Source organism: Hippopotamus amphibius, chromosome 2, assembly GCF_030028045.1.
Source record: "Hippopotamus amphibius kiboko isolate mHipAmp2 chromosome 2, mHipAmp2.hap2, whole genome shotgun sequence".
Lineage (NCBI taxonomy): Eukaryota > Metazoa > Chordata > Mammalia > Artiodactyla > Hippopotamidae > Hippopotamus > Hippopotamus amphibius.
Genome location: NC_080187.1, coordinates 18,534,429 through 18,552,369, shown reverse-complemented (window position 1 = coordinate 18,552,369; position 17,941 = coordinate 18,534,429). Strand labels below are relative to the sequence as shown.

General features: G+C 42.3%; 1 protein-coding gene across 4 annotated transcripts in view; it reads right to left on the bottom strand.

The window, feature by feature from the left end:
* Nucleotides 1–17,941, bottom strand: part of ASTN2 (astrotactin 2) — an 887,719-nt gene that overhangs the window by 189,002 nt on the left and 680,776 nt on the right. For all 4 annotated transcript variants that reach the window (XM_057724291.1, XM_057724290.1, XM_057724292.1 and 1 more), the window contains one exon: nucleotides 3,028–3,293. In XM_057724291.1, the coding sequence (XP_057580274.1) occupies nucleotides 3,028–3,293 (266 nt within the window). The remainder of the gene's footprint in view (nucleotides 1–3,027; nucleotides 3,294–17,941) is intronic.

Below are 17,941 nucleotides of genomic sequence, written 5' to 3'. Positions count from 1 at the left end.
GCCTCAGGGAAATGAGCCTCATTTGCACATCCTTCAGGCCCCTGCAGGAGCTGGGCCTTCAACCCAAATGCTCTCAGGCTCCTCCTCTTCTTCTGCCCAAACCCAGTCCACTTTCACTTTATGCACCTGATGCCCAAGAACTAATTCCAATGTCTTTTCCCTAAAGAAGTCCTCCCTGACCCCACAAAGCCCTCAGTCACCATATTTTAATCCACAGTCCTGGCTTTCTCTTGTACTCAGCACAGTTTGTTCTCCCATATTTCGTGTGAGTGTTTCAATAATATCTGTCTTCTCCACAAGTCTGTAAACTCCATGAAGATGAAGACCATGCCCATTTGTGCCCATCTGTGCCGATCTGTCCTACTCTTCCCTTCTCAGGGTGTGACACTGTACATGGCAAATAGTAGGTGCTCAAAAATACTGAATTAATGAAGGAAAGACACGTGCTTCAAAAGCAGCAGATGTCCTGCAAGGAGAACAGTGACATCTAGTGACCACTTTCACCTCCTGGGCCTCTATCTAAGAGGAAGACTGATGTCTAGATCTGGATGTTTTGATGATGCTGAGGAAAGCTGGCATAGCATCCAGACATGGGGAACCTGTCTCCTAAGCAAACAGGAAAGGAACCAGCGCTCTTCTTGCCACCACACGTGCCAAGAACACATCATAAAAGTCCTGTGACTTAACTAGTATCGAACCACCTCAAAGATGAGGAGAGTGTGGCCCAGAAAGAGCAGTCGACAAGGATATTCATAGCCTCTTTCACCAAACCCTGTAGCTCAGCCCTACACAGCTACTGATGTGCTGCCTTTTTTGTCCTCACTGACATGACACTGGTCAGATGACCCTCGGTATTAACTGGAAGCTTCAACAGCCTCCTCAGGGGTCTCCCTGCTTCTGCTCTTATGTTTCCACAGTTGACTCTCACCCTGAAACCAGAGGTGTGGAGATATATATGCACTGGGCTTTTTTGGCTTTTCTGCTGTTGGTCTGTGTACCTCTGAGGCACAGAGTTAGATGATGAGAGGTGCCTGGCCCATGACTCAAGTTCGTTGCTGCATCGTGCATGGTTAGGCTTTATGTTTTCATCCAGTTAGTGTTAGCTAGTTAGCTAGTTTCAGCACTTTCATAAACCCCCACAAATCCAGCACCCAAACCATCAGCTAGAAACTTGACTACCATAATGTAACGAATGTTCCCTCATGCCATCATCCTGCCTCCCTTGACTCAAGATTACCATCATCCTAAATCCTACATTCATCGTTTCCTTGATTCTTTTTTTAAATTGTCTATTGCGTCTGTATTTATTCTTAAAAGGTAGTATATTTGATGTGTGTGTGTGTGTGTGTGTATGTGTGTGTGTCTGTTTTAACTTAAAATAGAGGGAAGGGTATCATGCTATATAAAATATATCTTTGGGATTTCTTCTCTTCATTGGGCATTATGTTCATCCATCTCATATTAAGCGTCACTACAGTTCATTCATTTTGGCTGTAGTGCAGCGTTCTATCGTATGCATATTCCACTTTAACTGTTCTCCCACTGATGGTCATTTGGGTTGTTTTCAGAGGGCTCCTTCTGCCACACAGATCTAATCCTATCAGTCTCCTGCTGACCATGTATCTTCGGCATGTCGCTGCCCTACAGACACGGTCCAAACTCCAGGACCTCGCTCACAATAGCCTAAACAATCAGGTTCTTTCCGACCCTCCTGGCCTCATCTCTGCTCTCTCTCCATCTCTTAGTCTTAGTCATGGGAAATTTCATGGGTCTTTGTACAGACCATGGTCTTTTCTGCCTCAGATTGTGTGTCTGATACTCTCCTCACTTTCCTATTCTCATCCCCTCTCTGTCCTCTATGAAGCCCTACCTGACCACTCACCATGCAGTGGCACTTACTCAGCCCAACAGGATGCTTTGGGAGGGGCACATAATCCAAAGCATCCTATTAGACTTGGTCAGTGCTCTACCAGATTGTCTTCTTCGGAGGCCCAGGGCTGTCTGGAAATTGCTGCAGAGGGAAGACTTGGGACCAAGTAGAGATGCTTTATCTATCTTCTCCCTTACTGAAGGAGTGGCATCACTATTCCTGGCTTTAGGGATTGGGATTCCTGAGAGCTGCATTTGGAAAAAAAGTTCCACAAACCAAATCATTCATACAGTCCTCTCAAGTCCTGACATGCTATAATTGAAAGTCAGAGACATAAAGAGGAAAAAGAGGAGATGTGATTTCACAATTAAGCGTGTAGGCTCTGGAGCAGACCAATGTGCAGCAAGTCACTCAACATTTTATGTTTCCTCACTTGTAAAATGGGCATGAGAAAAGGATGAACCATATGGAATTGGCATTTTTATAAATAAAAATGGTCAAATGTCAGAAGTCCCACATGAATCAACTCAATATTTATGTTTGTAAGTAAATCATAGATCTGGAGGGTAAATTAAATGAGATAATCCAAGTATAGTACTGAGGCAGAGGCTGCTAGGTTTTCACTAAACCCATGTCTTCTTTTCCTACGCAAACTGACAAAATATATTTCCCTGTCTTCATTTGTAGACAGGTGTGCCCAATGGCTGAATTCTAGCCAGCAGAATAGGAGCTGAAATGATAATTTGCCATTTTCAGGCGTGGCCCATTTAAACTTCTCATGTGCAATCTTTCAGGTTCTTTCTTCTTCCACAGCAGCCGTGGAAGCTTCAGATTAATGGAGCACAAGATGGAACAGGCTAGGACCCTGGACCACCTCTCAGAGTAAAGCCACCCATCAATCAAAAACATCTATTCTGGACTCTGCACAAACAAGAAATAACCTTAATTGTACTAAGCTACTGAGATTTGAGAATTTGTCAGTTACGGCAGCTAGTGTTACCAAACTATACACATGCTTACAACATGGTAAGGGGTCAATAAACGCTAGCCCTCACCATGCTGATGGTGACGATCCCTGCAGACAAGGGCCCAAGAGGGCGGGAGTAAGGATGGATGGTTCTTAGATTTGACTCTGTGGTGGCTGTCGGGGAGCTCACCTCTTTGGTGCCATTGTCCTGGATGAGAGTGTAAAGTGGTACCACACGGCTGATTTCCAGCAGCACTGGTGTGGGGCTCAGCTGCTCCTTGCCCGGTCGGCGGCAAAGGTGGCAGGTAGACGGACAGCGGCCTTTCTCCTCACAGCGGATCTCCACACCTGAGATGAGCTGGTCATCAGACAGCATCTGGGCCGTCAGCAGTCCTGAGAGGTAGGTGATGAAGGGCATGGACTTGAGCTCCTTCTTGCTGCCCAACTCTGTGGTCTCTGGAGAAAGAGATATAAGTTCAGCATTGTTCAAAAGGTCAGACTCTTGAAGCCACCAAGATGTGCTAAGGAGGTGGTTATCCACTGGAAAGGGAAAAAAGATAATATATTGGTTCCTTCATGATGCTTTGCAAAGAGCACTGACCAGAAGGCTCAGAGACCAGAATGGTGTCCTGTTCTATGATTTATATTAAATAACCCTTTGTTTTCTTTGGGCCTCACTTTTTTTATATTTAAAGTCAGTAGGTTGGACTAGAGGATTCTTCAAGGACCTTGCAAGATGTAAATATTCAAGCACATTTTCCCCAGTAACAAATTCCTTCGTCTACTGCCAGTTTGTATAAATTCTACCTTTCTTTTAAAAACCTGCCTCAATCCTATATTTTCCATGAAGTTCCATGTAAAGGGGGAAAGAAAGACAAAACTTTGGAGTCGAGTCAATTTCAGTTTAAATTTCAATTCTGCTAGAGAATAGCTCTACTGCCTTGGGAAAGTCTCTGAATGTCCAAGAGCCTATAGTGATTAATTCTGTAATGTGTGGTTAACAATAACAATTGAAACAGTTATGACTGGTAAATGAGACAGAAGGAGATGGTCCTGTCTGGAAAAGGCATTATTTCCCCTTTCTTTCCATGCTCGTCTGTTCCCTTATTCAAATTTCTTTTCCTCAGTGTGCTGTCATGTGCACGAATGTCGCATGCCCCATTCTGTGCTGTCCCTCTTTATCCCTACAAATGGCATTTCACACCTCTGTGCCTTTGCTCACCCTGCCCTACTTCTCCCCTCTGCCTCTCCAAATCTGTATCACCCATCAGTGCTCCATTCCAATGTGACCCTCTTTAGGAATTCCTTCCTTCTTGCCCCAGCCCTTCTCTGATGAGTATTTCTGCTTGTAAGACCTCACCTTGTTAAATTTATTTTCTCGTCCCATTTTCTGTTGCCCTCTCCAACCATAAAATCAGTTCATGGAGACCAGGGGCCGTGTCTCCCACTCCTGTCCCCCCAGTATTCAGTGCCCAGCATGGTGCTAGAGATATATCAATACTTGAGACTTTATCAAAGAGAGAGATTATATAACTGTGAATGGTTAGAATAACATTTATGATCTAGTCTAGAGGCTCAAAAATTCGTCGGAGTAATTCTAGAGATCCCAACAACCATCTCAGCAGCTGCTTGAAGAAGGCAAGAGAGACTGGGCAGGCAGGACTTTAAAACTGCATCTCAATTTCAAATAGAGCTGTTCCACTAGTATCTCTTTTATAGACTGGGCTTCATGTAAGATTTCATAAGTAGAAAGGGCTCAAAGTTTGAAGAAGCAAAGTGATTTGTAGAACTCAGACGGTTCCATTTAAATCACAGACGACGTAAATGGTATCCTCAAAGTTGTGCAATGTATATCTGAGTGGCAAAACTAGGTGGCCCTGCACTAAGGGACAAAGCTTGGTCCAGATGGAAGCTTTGTCCAAGCCTGGTGAAGTCAGGGTAAGCTCCTGCCTCAGTGTAAAACACAGGCCCAGGGCACGGAGGCCTGGGAGAAAGAAGGTTGTCTCCTGCTTTTGCTCTCGGCTTGCAGTGACATGCAGCTGATCTGGAAATGGGCTTGCCAATTAGAAATACAAATAAATGCAGTCTTCATTCATTACTCTCTGGGCCCTCGGGCTTGGGATCTGGGCTCCACCTTTTCTGTCTGGTTGTCAGCAAATGCTTATGAGCACCAGATCAAAGGCTCTGGGGGAAGAAGACAAGGCGATTTCCAGCTAACCAATTCTTCAGAGGGATTAAAGAAGAGTAGTTACTAAGATAAACAAAACAAAGCTGAGAAGAAGGCATCTCAGCAGCTGGGGAGATGGAGACAGTCTTATACACAGACACGTCAGAAGAAGATGATGACCTTTGAAAGTTCAGGCCAGAGTGATAAGTTTTGGAGAAGCGTAACTTTCAGCTTGGGAGAGAATAAATCTTCAGGAGAGAAGGTCAGGGAAAGTCAGAGCTGGGAGGACATTAGGGAGCAGTTAGCCCACACTCTGACCCAGAGTTCACTAAACTATGGTCCACGGGTCAAATCCAGCCCTCTGCCTGTTTTGTTTTGTTTTTTGTAAATAAAGTTTTATTGGAACAGTCACCCTCACTTATTTATATATTGTTTGGCTACAATGGCAGAACTGAGTAGTTGCAATGAAGACTCTATGGCCCACAAAGCCTAGAATATTTACTATCTGACGCTTTACAGAAAACATTTGGAAACTTCTGCTCTGTAGCCCTTGTTATAGATGAGGAAACTGAGCCGCAGGGAGAGGCTACATAGGAATGTGGCAGTATGACGGATTAAAGGAAAAACTTTGGAATCAATAGACCATCAGTACACTTGGATTACTAACCACCAAAGAGAAAAAATAGAGTGGGGCATCTTTTCTCCACAAAATATCTTTTGAAACTATTGAAAAAACATACCTTTGAGCAGTCTAATCTGGAAAATCCTTCCATTTTAAATGAGAGCAAATTGTGTCCCAAAGGAGGAAAATGACTTTCCAAGATCACATAAGTTAGTGATCCTTTCAGCACATGAGCCCAGCCTTCTGTTAACCAATTCATCACTTAAACTAAACTACTGTTATCTCATATTTTAGAACACAGATGCCCTGCCCTGCACAGCACCTTGCCATAATTTAATTGTGAAAAATATGTAAAATGATACTGGGAGTAAGAATCCCCTTGATCAAACAGACATTCATAGACATTGGGTTAAAGATCTAACTATCTAACAAAAAAAACAAGCTATTGATCTTTGCTGGTCTGCTTTTGTCCAGTAAGACTTTTTTTTTCCGATCTATCCATTAAAAAAATGGGGTTAAAAGCCCATAGTCCAGGGCTTCCTAGATGGAGCAGTGGTTAAGAATCCGCCTGCCAATGCAAGGGACACGGGTTCGATCCTTGCTCCAGGCAGATCCCACATGCCTCAGAGCAACTAAGCCCGCATGCCACAACTATTGAGCCAATGTGCCACAACTACTGAAGCCACACACCTAGAGCCTATGCTCCGCAACAAGAGAAGCCACAACAATGAGGAGCCCCAGCTTGCTGCAACTAGAAAAAGTCCACATGCAGCAACGAAGACCCAACACGGCCAATAAATAAATAAATAAATAAATAAATTTATAAAAAAAAAAAGCCCATAGTTCAGGCTAAAAACTGCATTCCAGGAGCAGTATAGAATTCAAGCTGAATTAAAAACCTTGTTTTGCAAAAGGAAGGCACCTGGGTATCATCTGGTCCAACCCCATCGCTCAATAAGTGAGGAACCTGAGACCTGAATGGAAAAAGGGATTTACCTCTAAGTCCCGTGCACATTTATTAAAAACGATTCTTTTTGTAAAGATTGTGTCATGCCTAAACTATGATCTGGAGGAGAGTTACAACACGGAAGACCATTAGCCATTCCATTAATTATTCCTCTGTAGACACTACAATTGCGAAAGCTAATTGCTTCTGATCCAACCTCACTCTGTGGCTAAAGTTATCTTTTCAAAAGGCAAACTCTATGTCCTTCTCCTGCTCAAAACTCTTCCATGGCACTTCACTGCTCTTAGGAGAAAAGCCAAAATCCTTACCATGGCACACAGGTAACGTGGGATCTAGACCACCTGTCTGCCTCTCCAGTCTGATCTGCCATCCTGTTCCTCCCAATTTTCCCACTTTCAGCTACCCTGGCCTTTGTGTTTCTTGCCTACACCCTGTCCTTTCTCTCTCATCTTGGCACATGCTCTTCTCTTTGCACAAAATGCTTTCCCCATCCCGCCCTCCGCCCCTGGCTCTCACTCCAGCTCACCCTTAGATTTCTTAGTTCAGGGGCCAGTTTCTCAGAAATGCCTTCCCCGAACTCCATCCCCATGCCTCCAGTCTCTGTTAGGGTTTCATACTAAAGATCCTCACGGCATCCTGTTCTATGTATCACCTGTTAATGTCTTCAGACTATAAGATCCACAAGGGCAGAGACAGTGTTAGTTCTGCTGATTTCCATATCCATTTTAACATATTATCTGGAGTACGATAGGCTTTCAATAGGATTTTCAATATCATATTTGAACACATGTATATTTATATACCCTGATCACTGTGCTATCTCATCAAAGCATTGATGAGTCTAAGAGCTGAGATTTGTGAATTTCAGGACTGACAATTAATTGATGGCTTGTAATCAAGTGGCAAGCTCTTCTCAAAGTGAAATTAGCTCTCTCAATTGAAAGGTTAACAGATGAATAGCTGATCAATTTGCCAGTTGCTCTGACCTCCTCTAGGTTCTCACATAGGCCCTTGCCATTGAGGAGATGGGAGAGTTCAGTTAAAACAGGCTGTCTTTAACAGGCCAAGGATAAAGAGCATTTTTGAAGAGACTTATCCTCTGTTCACATTTCCCATCCCTCTGAACAATGCTTCCAAAATAGGATCACGTCTGGTTTCAAGCCCAATTCAGTTCCAGTGACACTACATCCCATTCATTTGAGAACCTGCCAACTGAACTCTCTTTTTTCTCCTCCCAAATTCCTGCTGGGTATTATTTTGTTGCCACCAAGAAAAAAAAAAAAAAGCCTCAGTTGAAGTGACAACTCCTTGTTGGGAGGGCAGCCAGGGCTTTTCGGCAGGAGGTGATGGCACCGCTTGCCCTCATCCAGAAAACAAAACAAAGGCATCAGACTAAGGGCTTCTGGGAGAGCCAAAGCCGCGTGAATGTTTGTTCAATATTCGGCAACAGCGCAGGGCGCTGCCTCCTGAGTCAGGCAGGCTTGCTTTGGCAATAGGCTTGCACTTGAAGCATTTAAAGGCTCCACAGGGACCAGAGGGCTTAAATTAGAAACGTTAAGGGTGGGGGAAAGAGGGTGAGACTTTTATATCATAAAGAATGGCCTTTATTACAGCAATGGCCTCCCAGGAATTGCTGAAATGGGATCATTTGTTAGGCGGAGTTACTGTCTCCTGTTGGAGGAAAGCAACTGCTCTGAAGCCTGACTCAAGGACCCACAGAAATACCCTTAACAAAGGGAAAGTAGCCAGCTGAAATGGCATCGGCAAGGACTGCACTCTGAGCTGGGCAATCTGAACTTCTCAGCCTGACAGTCGAAACCCAGCATCATCAGTGTGCCCTTTGTAAATATCAGTATCAACCTGAAAGACGGCTTGTAGAGATGAAATAAGGTGCCTGGCAAAGGTTTAGCACTCAATCAATACTAGTGCTTATCAGTGGTGTTGCTGCAGTTAATTATTGCTGTGCTATTGCTGCAATAAGATGTTAAAATTAAAATTTCTATTGAGTCACCAAGACAGAATAGAAGTGAAATCCCAAAGCCAGGCCCCTATATGCAGAATTTACAAAGGAGATGAATCCTAACTAGTTTCATAACTCTAGAAACCTCAGCCAGAATCAGAAAGTAAAACGAGGTCAGAGAGTAGACAGGAAGGATTTAGGGGAGATTTACTTTGGAGACAGCTATTACCTAATGTTCAGAGTCCCCAGCACCCCAGGTGGGTCATGTAGAGCACGTTACCTTCTAATCCAAAGTTTTGTGATAAGGGGTCCTCAAAAGAGTGCCTCTTGGAGAAATTGCTACATGTTCTCAGCAATAGGGAGGATAGTGGTCTAGGGTCATACCCCACCTGCAAAAGTTCTAGTGGCCTATGGAAGCAGCACAGAAGGGGCTGCATGGGGATTAGCCCCAAATCCCAGAAGTTGCCAGTGGGAAAACTGCTTGAGTATTTCCCCTGGAGCAGATGTGGGTCACATAAGTGAAAGAGCTGGCCTGGATCTGGTTTGAGTCTTACCCAGGAGGAACTACAACAGAGGCTGAGGGGTCCTCACAGTGAGAGTCTCCATGAGATGGACAGCCAGAGAAACAGAGGGTGGAGGGGGATCAGCAGCAGCCAGCCAAAGAGATGCTGCATTATCCCACATCTTGGGAGGAGCCCCTGGCCACAAGAACCACTGAAAAGCCCCTGAAACCTGCCCCAAGAGAAAGGGTCGGTTTTAACAATTTGCCAGGACCCGAGAACACAGAGCCAGATACAAAGGGTACCAGGACAAGTATGACCTTCCTAATCCTTATCAGTCCTCCCTCCTGCTTTGACTGTGGAGGGAGAGGAAGAAGAGGAGCAAGGGAGAGAAACAGAATGAAGGCCAACCTTGCCCCACCTCCTAACACCCACACTGAGGAGGGAGAGGAGATTTGACTTGTCAGATTTAGAGATCTGATTAAAATCTTGGACTAGACATCCTAATTCCTGATGTGAAAGCATGTTATCAACTTAAAATGTCTATAGCACTGTCTGTTCCATAAAAGTGATACTAGATTAGATGTGGCTTGCTAAGATTTTTATCTAGGGCCAGAGAAAGATTAGACAGTAAATGTGTTAAAAGGAGTGTGGCAAACAACTCACATACATATTTTCAAACGTGTATGTTCGCAACCTACATTTTGATCGTTCCCAGTTTGCACTATCAACTGAGCCATTCACAGCATCATCATCACCGTGCTTATCACATTTTAAATTTCAGTTAATGTTAAATTAACATCTGTCTCATGGCCAACAAACACATGAAAAGATGCTCAACATCACTAATCATCAGAGAAATGCAAGTCAAAGCCACAATGAGGGATCACCTCACACCGATCAGAATGGCCATCATCACTAAATCTGGAAACAACAAATGTTGGAGAGGGTGTGGAGAAAAGGGAACTCTCCTGCACTGTTGGTGGCAATGTAAGTTGGTACAGCCACTATGGAAAACAATTTGGAGGTTCCTTAAAAAACTACAAATAGAACTATCATATGATCCAGTAATCCCACTACTGGGCATATACCCAGAGAAAACCATAATCCCAAAAGAAACTTGTACCATAATGTTCACTGTAGCACTATTTACAATAGCCAGGACATGGAAGCAACCGAAATGCCCATCAACAAGTGAATGGATAAAGAAGATGTGGCATATATATACAATGGAATATTACTCAGCTATAAAAAGGGATGGGATGGAGCTATATGTCATGAGGTGGATAGACCTAGAGTCTGTCATACAGAGTGAAGTAAGTCAGAAAGAGAAAGACAAATATTGTATGCTAACTCACATATACGGAATCTAAAAATGGTACTGATGAACTCAGTGACAAGAACAAGGACGCAGGTGCAGAGAATGGACTGGAGGACTCGAGGTTTGGGGGGGGTGGGGGGTGAAGGGGAAGCTGATACGAAGCAAGAGAGTAGCACAGACATATATATACTACGAACTGTAAAATAGATAGCCAGTGGGAAGTTGTTATATAACAAAGGGAGTTCAACTCGAGGATGGAAGATGCCTTAGAGGACTGGGATGGGGAGGGTGGGGGGGACTCGAGGTGGGGGGGGGAGTCGAAGGAGGGAGGGAATACGGGAATATGTGTATAAAAACAGATGATTGAACTTGGTGTACCCCCCAAAAAATAAATTAAAAAAAAAAATTAACATCTGTCTCCCCAACTAAACTGTGAGCTCCATAAGAGCAAGGACTATGGCCAGTTTCAATGACCGTTTGCATCCCCAGCACAGAGTTCAATGTCTGATGTCCTGTAGACAGTTTGCAGGTAAATACCTGAATAAGCAGATGAATGTGTGATCTGATCCTTTCCTTTAACCCTGTCTATTCCTGTAACCCTTATCAGACTTCAAATCCCCTATCTCAGTCGTATCACCATAGCCCCAAATGCAGATAGTCTTAACCTTACTTTATTAATGTACAAATAACAACTCAGAGAGGTAAAGCAATTTGCCCAAGACCACATAGCTAATAACTAGTCTAGCTCTTTGTACGTTGTTCTACTGCTCCTTTCATTGTCCGTATTTCTCTCCGAAAAATTTTCAGCACTGATTCTTACTGCTGTACAAGTCATCCCTGATGCAAACACTTGGGCCTTCCCTGTTCCTACCACCCCCAGACAATAACCTTGGGCTCCCCTACCCCTTTCCATAGGCTAAGGGATCTCATGGGTAAAACGCATTTTAAAGGTCAGCTGGTCAGAAACCCCATCTAATGTTTCATTCACCACCAAATGATCCTTTGACTACTTTGGGGACACTTTTAATGACCTAGAATTCATTACCTTTTTAGGCCTACAGTGCCATTATGGGTTAGCTCTGTTAAACCTAGACTAACTTCCCATCTAAAACCTGCAATTCTTATCCTAATCATAAGACCCTGAGCTATACACTTTGTGCGTTTTAGATACCCTATCTGCAGTACTCAAGCCTGCCCCCTACTTGGGGGTCATGCTAAGATTAACCAACTAACTACATACAGTTCAGGTAGATGAACTCCCACCCTCAGGAACTGTGGGGTATTCTTGAGTGGTTTCCGATTAAAGTGCATATGCGTGTGTGTGTGTGTGTGTGTGTGTGTGTGTGTGTGTGTGTGTGTGTTCTGTGCATGTTTGAGGAATGCAAGGGGAAGTTAACAGTGGAGACTCTAAAAAGAGGACAGGTCTACAGAGCTGTCAAATCCTAGAAAAACTGATCTCCTGCTCTAACCTAATTTTCAGCTCCTACCCTAAATACACAAGTAACATGCCCAATTGCAGAGGGGCAGCTATAGCGCAGGGACTTGCTTGGGTTTAAATTCCAGCTCTTCACTTCCAGCTGGGTGACCTTGGACAAGTCATTTAATCTCCCTGAGGCTCCACTGTCTCATCTGTAAAATGTCAACAATGTTAGTACCTAAATCTTGGATGATTTCAGGGCTAAGTGAGAAACAGAACCCAATGAAGAATTTATAAATTCTAGGGTGTCAGGAGCACCATCAGAGGTCATTTACTCCAGAGCCTGGCCTTCAGCTCAGCATGATTCATTCTTGTGCACGTCTGAATCTGTAACGTGTCCCTTGTAACCTGCTGATGCTTTAACCACGCTGTCAGAAATCTCCTTAAACTACCTGCTCCTTGCCTGGTGGAACACAGTAGATAAGGGTAGAATTTAAAGCTTAAGTTCAAAGCTATTAAGTCAGACTACCTGATTCTAAATTCTGGGCAAGTCACCTCACTTCTCCAACCTTAGTTTTCTCATTTGTAAAATGAGAATACAAAGTCCCTACTGAGCTGCTCTGAGCATCAAAGGAGAGATGCAGTGCCTATGATCTAATATAGTCCTTGCCATCATCCTACAAAGTAAAAATTGTTGCCCCCTTTTACAGAGGAGGGAACTGAGGCTTAGAGTGACGTAGTATAACCTACAAGAGAATACTTGTTTCAAGTGACAGCAGGTAAATCTCTGAGGAAGGTCATATTCTCTGTGGCACAGGGAGAGGGATCCCTGGACAGTGCCCAGTAGCAGCTGATATCTTTTGTTTGTTTGAAAAGTAGAATTACTTTGATATTTTTAAAAAGTACAAGAATAGCCATGTGGTCCTGCTGTATTATTTGCCCTAAACTAAGTAGGGGACAGAGTGAAGAATCCCAGTGCAGATCAGTGGGCCCAAAAGTGGTTCTTCCCGCAGACGAAGGCACGCTCAGCTCCCGCCTCCCCCTGACTTATATTTCTCTTGCTGTTCAGGGAGCAGTCTGCATTGAAGTGTATCATTCACTTCTGCCTCTTGAGACAAGGTGGGCTGTGGCCGGTAATGGGAAGGTGAACAAAAGGCCATGTGTGATCTTCTGCTGCCCTCTAGTGCCTGCTTAAGATGATTGCTCTTGGGAAAAATCTTTTCGTTCTTTCATGCCAAAGCATGATTACTGTGGTCAAAGCAACTTGCTAGGCGCTGAAGGCAGCAAGGAGGGCAGTAAAGGCTTAGCTATGATACCAGGAAGCCTAATGTAATGACTACAAGAGTTCTGAACATTTACGTGGAAGGCCTATCAGTGCCAGGTTTGGAACTAGGCATGGCGGCGGCGGCCGGTGGGGGGGGGGGGGGGGGTGAAATTATGAATTATGGTTTCAATCCTAGTGGTACTTGGTTGACTGTATCAGCTAGGAAGGAAAAGCCAGAAGAGAAGGAAAGGGGAGAGACGAAGATAAGGCAGAGAGAAGAGATAAACGATGAAGCAGGATCTTGAAGGAAATAGGAAGAGATGAACTCCCAGGTAGCAATGAAAAGGACGTGGTATGAACGTCTGTCTGATCTGGGTTTGAATTCCAGTTTGATCAAAACTATGCGTTTGACCAAAGCTTCTGTGTACAGTTATGAGTTGTGTACTGCACAACAGTGACAAGTGGGGGCTGAATCCTGCCTCAGCTCCAATGCCATGACTGTGCCCACGGGACTGAATCCAAGCAGAGGAGCACCATTTCCTAATTCATGCAAAACATGACTTACGGGCTAGCTAAGGCCTTAGGTGTGGCCATGGACAAGCTACTTCGTTTCTCGGAACCTCTGCTTGCTTATGCATAAAATAAGGCTGTTATCAACAACAACAAAAGTTATTGTAAGAATTTAGATGATGTGTGCCTGTGCTTCTCCAGAGATTTCAATTCTTACTATTACTAGCATTATTATAAAACCTGGTTTTATTTTTAAGATGTGGCGGTATAAGTGCTTGAAAAATGGACAGGGTAGAAAGGAAATTCACATTTCCTGAGCGTCTATTCTTTGCCAAACACAAGACATTGTAAATCTCACTGAATCCTCACAACAGTGTTTTGGACTAGGAATACTACAATTTTTATAACCATATTTTACAACTGAGGAAATAGAGGTTCAGAGAGGTGACAGATTGCAGCCAAAGGCCATTAGGCATTCAGGCTTTGACTTCAAAGCCTCTTCTCTGTCCAATGAAGCGCAGAAGCATCATTAATAGGAAGCCTGCTTTCTCTTCCCTGGGATCCCATTCCTCTTCTTCCTTAAAAACTCTGCTCAGAATTTATCCCCTTGAGGAAGGATTCCAAAATGAGTTCCTCCTTGATTCTTTGCCCCTCCTCCCAGTAGCTTCTTAGACTAGGGATCAAGGAGAAAATGTACAGAAGCAATCATTCCTAGATAGGATTTAGGGAGCTAGAGGTCTCTGACACGCTAAGGATCTACTTGAGATGAAGACTCCCAGATCCTCCTGCTCAGACGCAACCCTGAGACAGCAACGCAGCCCAACAAGACAAACCAGGCCACCTGGGGATGGTAGAGGTTGCAAGGTTCAAATATGGGGGGGGGGGGGGGCATGAACTTGGGATGGCCCAGTTGGAGGCTTTGGTGCCATCAGAAAAGAAACTGCCACCCTCTGACCACTTTCCTAGGGGTTTTGTTGTCACACTTCTAAGTCTTCATATCCACTGAAATCTTAACAATACTCAGGTTAAAAGGTCACCTTTAAACATGTTGATAGGCAACGCTTTTGGAGAGCACGTTCAAGGTGAGTTACTTCTCCCATTAGCTTCCCTCTTCCCTGTAGCTGTGCTTCTAGGGACAGGAAAAGGGACGAATGAGCCTCCCCATCCAAAGATAAAATTAAATGAAAATAGAAATAAAATAAAGGACTGAGACCCATTTGGGATTATCTGTCTTATCACTGAGAAAAAAATCAGTAAAATATTAATAATAGCTATGATTTTACATGCGCATATTCCAGGCCAGATGTACCACTGTTTGCCTTGCATACATTGTCTCATTTGTTCTGTATAAATCATAACAATGAGAGTCTGGTTGCACTATTGCATTTTAAAGTTGAGGAAATGGAAGCTCAGAGAGGTGAAATCAGGGAGAATTAGACTTCTAGTTTGACCTATCTTACTTCTAAACACGTTCCCACTATCTTAAACTGCCTCCACTCTGCTATACTGCCAGAGATTCTGAAAATCAAATGTACAATTTCTGTTGCTTCCGCCCATTACATCATAGTGGTAAACAATACAATCCTTCAATAATAATTTATGGACAAGCAATAGGGAATTGGTTAAAAAACTATGGTGCATCCACACAGTGGAGTCTATATTCTTAACAGGAATTGGGGCGATCTTTATATGTGATATGGATTAATGTTTTATTAAGTGGAAAATACAGAATAGTATTTATAGTGCTTTCCTTTGTATAAGAAAGAATAGGGAGTATAGGGCTTCCCTGGTGGCACAGTAGTTAAGAATCTTCCTGCCAATACAGGGGACATGGGTTTGATCCCTGGGCGGGGAAGATCCCACATGCCACGGAGCAACTAAGCCCATGTGACATGACTACTGAGCCTGAGCTCTAGAGCTCGCAAGCTACAACCATTGAGCCCACGTGCCACAACTACTGAAGCCCACGTGCCTATAGCCTGTGCTCTGCAACGAGAAGCCTCCACAATGAGAAGCCCAGTATCACAACAAAGAGTAGCCCCCACTTGCTGCAACTAGAGAAAGCCTGCACACAGCAATGAAGACCCAATGCAGCCAATTAACAAATAAATAATATTTTAAAAAAATAGGGAATATAGACACATACATACAAAAAAGATATAACCATCTTACATCTATCTATACCATATCTACCTATATGTAAAGAGATACAATATGTATCATGCATAATAAGAAACACTGAAACAATTAACCAAAACTAATAAAAATGGTTACCTATTGACGGAGTGAGGAAATATGGTCAAGAGAACAAGAATTGAAGCCAAAGTTTTTTTTTAGTGAACCTTGCTTTATAAGTTTTAGCTTTGGAACCACATCATATTTTTACAGAATTTTTTTTCAATCAAAAAATAAAGACATAACAATCTCTATAAATTATATGCAAATTTTAAATGTATATATCCATATATATATATATCTCTCTCTCAAAGTTTTGGCATAGCTACACAAAGAAAACAATTATGTTGGAAAGGATTTAAAATGCAGTATTTTGATTTTACATGCTTAGGGAGTAACGGTCCAAAGGAAAAAAAATGTCATGCAAATAAATCTTAAACTAGATTTAATAGACTTGCTGCTGGTTGTAATATTGGTATTGTTATTTTGAAACTATTGTGTGTGTACTGTGGGCTATAGCAGATAAGCCATTATGTTACTGTCATTAGGAACTAAGATTATAAACATAAGAGACAGACAATTCAGGAATAAAGTCAAAGAAGTAGAGAAAAATTCTGTACCTTGAAATTTCTATTGGAAATCATACACACTAATGATTTTTCTCTTTAAAAAAATAAAAATAAACATTTCATAGCTCTGTCCACTGAAAAGGCCTAGAAATAATGGTAACCTAATAGCAATAAATACCCTTAATACTCAGACTCTTGTTTTTAAATATCATCTTCCACTAAAAGGAACAAAAGATTCTTGGAAAAATTCCTCATTCCGAGTTTGGGAGAGGTATGGTACAAGCTGAGCCTGGGATATCTTGCTGTGCCAAAAAGCTAAATAGCCGCCAAAGACCAATGTGGTCACTTCAAAAAGGACAGGGAGACCAATTTAGAGGGGCTCACAATGGCCTAACATTGAACAAACTGAACAAAGTGAACAATGACTGCAATTGATTAAAATAAATCAGATAAATTTCCTGTAATTCATAACATTCCTCAAATCAAAACCAAAACCAGAGCCAAAACCCAAACTGGAAAAATAAACAAACAAAAGCTCATTGCTCATTACTGGGGATGGCTAAGAGACCAACTCATTATTCTGAAAATTGGTAACAGAATGAAGTAGTAGTCAAGACCGTATCCTATGACTTGGATTTCAAGGTAACCACAATTTACTTTACGGAAGTATTGCAGTTAATACAGGCAGGAAGAATGACAGAACTTGAAAATTACCATTATGCAATCTCTAATAAAATAATAGATGTAGACAGTTATTATCGATGAATGCTAAACTATTAGTAGAAAAGTTGATGGGAAATATTCTAATGAATGGATCAGACTCACTGTATCTGAACCTGCTGATCAACTGTAACTTCGCTAAAAGTAAAAACCAGACATTAAGTGACTTTGATATATGCCACAGGAAGTACATGGCACAGCCTATATACTTCAGCCGACGCTTCTCAGTCTCATGGATAGAATTCAGTGGTCTATGAATCTGCATACAGGAAAAAAAAAATCATCCTTATTTTCAAGTATCCTCAAAATGCAATTTAGAACTTTAAATTAAAATTATGAACGCAGGCAACAAACTACAGTACAATAGCACTTCCTAAGACTCTGCACAAATTCACATATATTGAATATTTCTATAACATTACAGTTGTTAAAAATATTTCTAAACATTTACATTCAACACTACTTAGAAATTATGATAGATACCAGACTCTCCACTAGATCTTGTCATTAATAAAGAAGCACCTACATTGCTACCCTGCAAATTTGGTTATTTCACATTTTGATAATTATATATTGATATGATTTCTTTCTTTTGCAGACCCATATTTCATTTTATGCAATTAAAAACATTCTGAGAAGGAGGTTTACAGTCTTCATTATTCTACAAAAGTCCATGGACCTAAAAAAAAAAGGGGGGGGGTGTCTAGGAGAGAGGAACAAGTTAAAAAAACACCATGAGGAAGCAATCAGCTAAATCTACAAAGTGGAAAATTCTAAAAAATAAAAAAATAAATGAGTCAATGTCTTCAAGAAATAACAGCATGTGCAGAATTATACCTGTAACTATCACAGATTAAAGGAGACCTGATAGAGCATGGAGACATTTTGATACTTATTTAAATATACCTACTA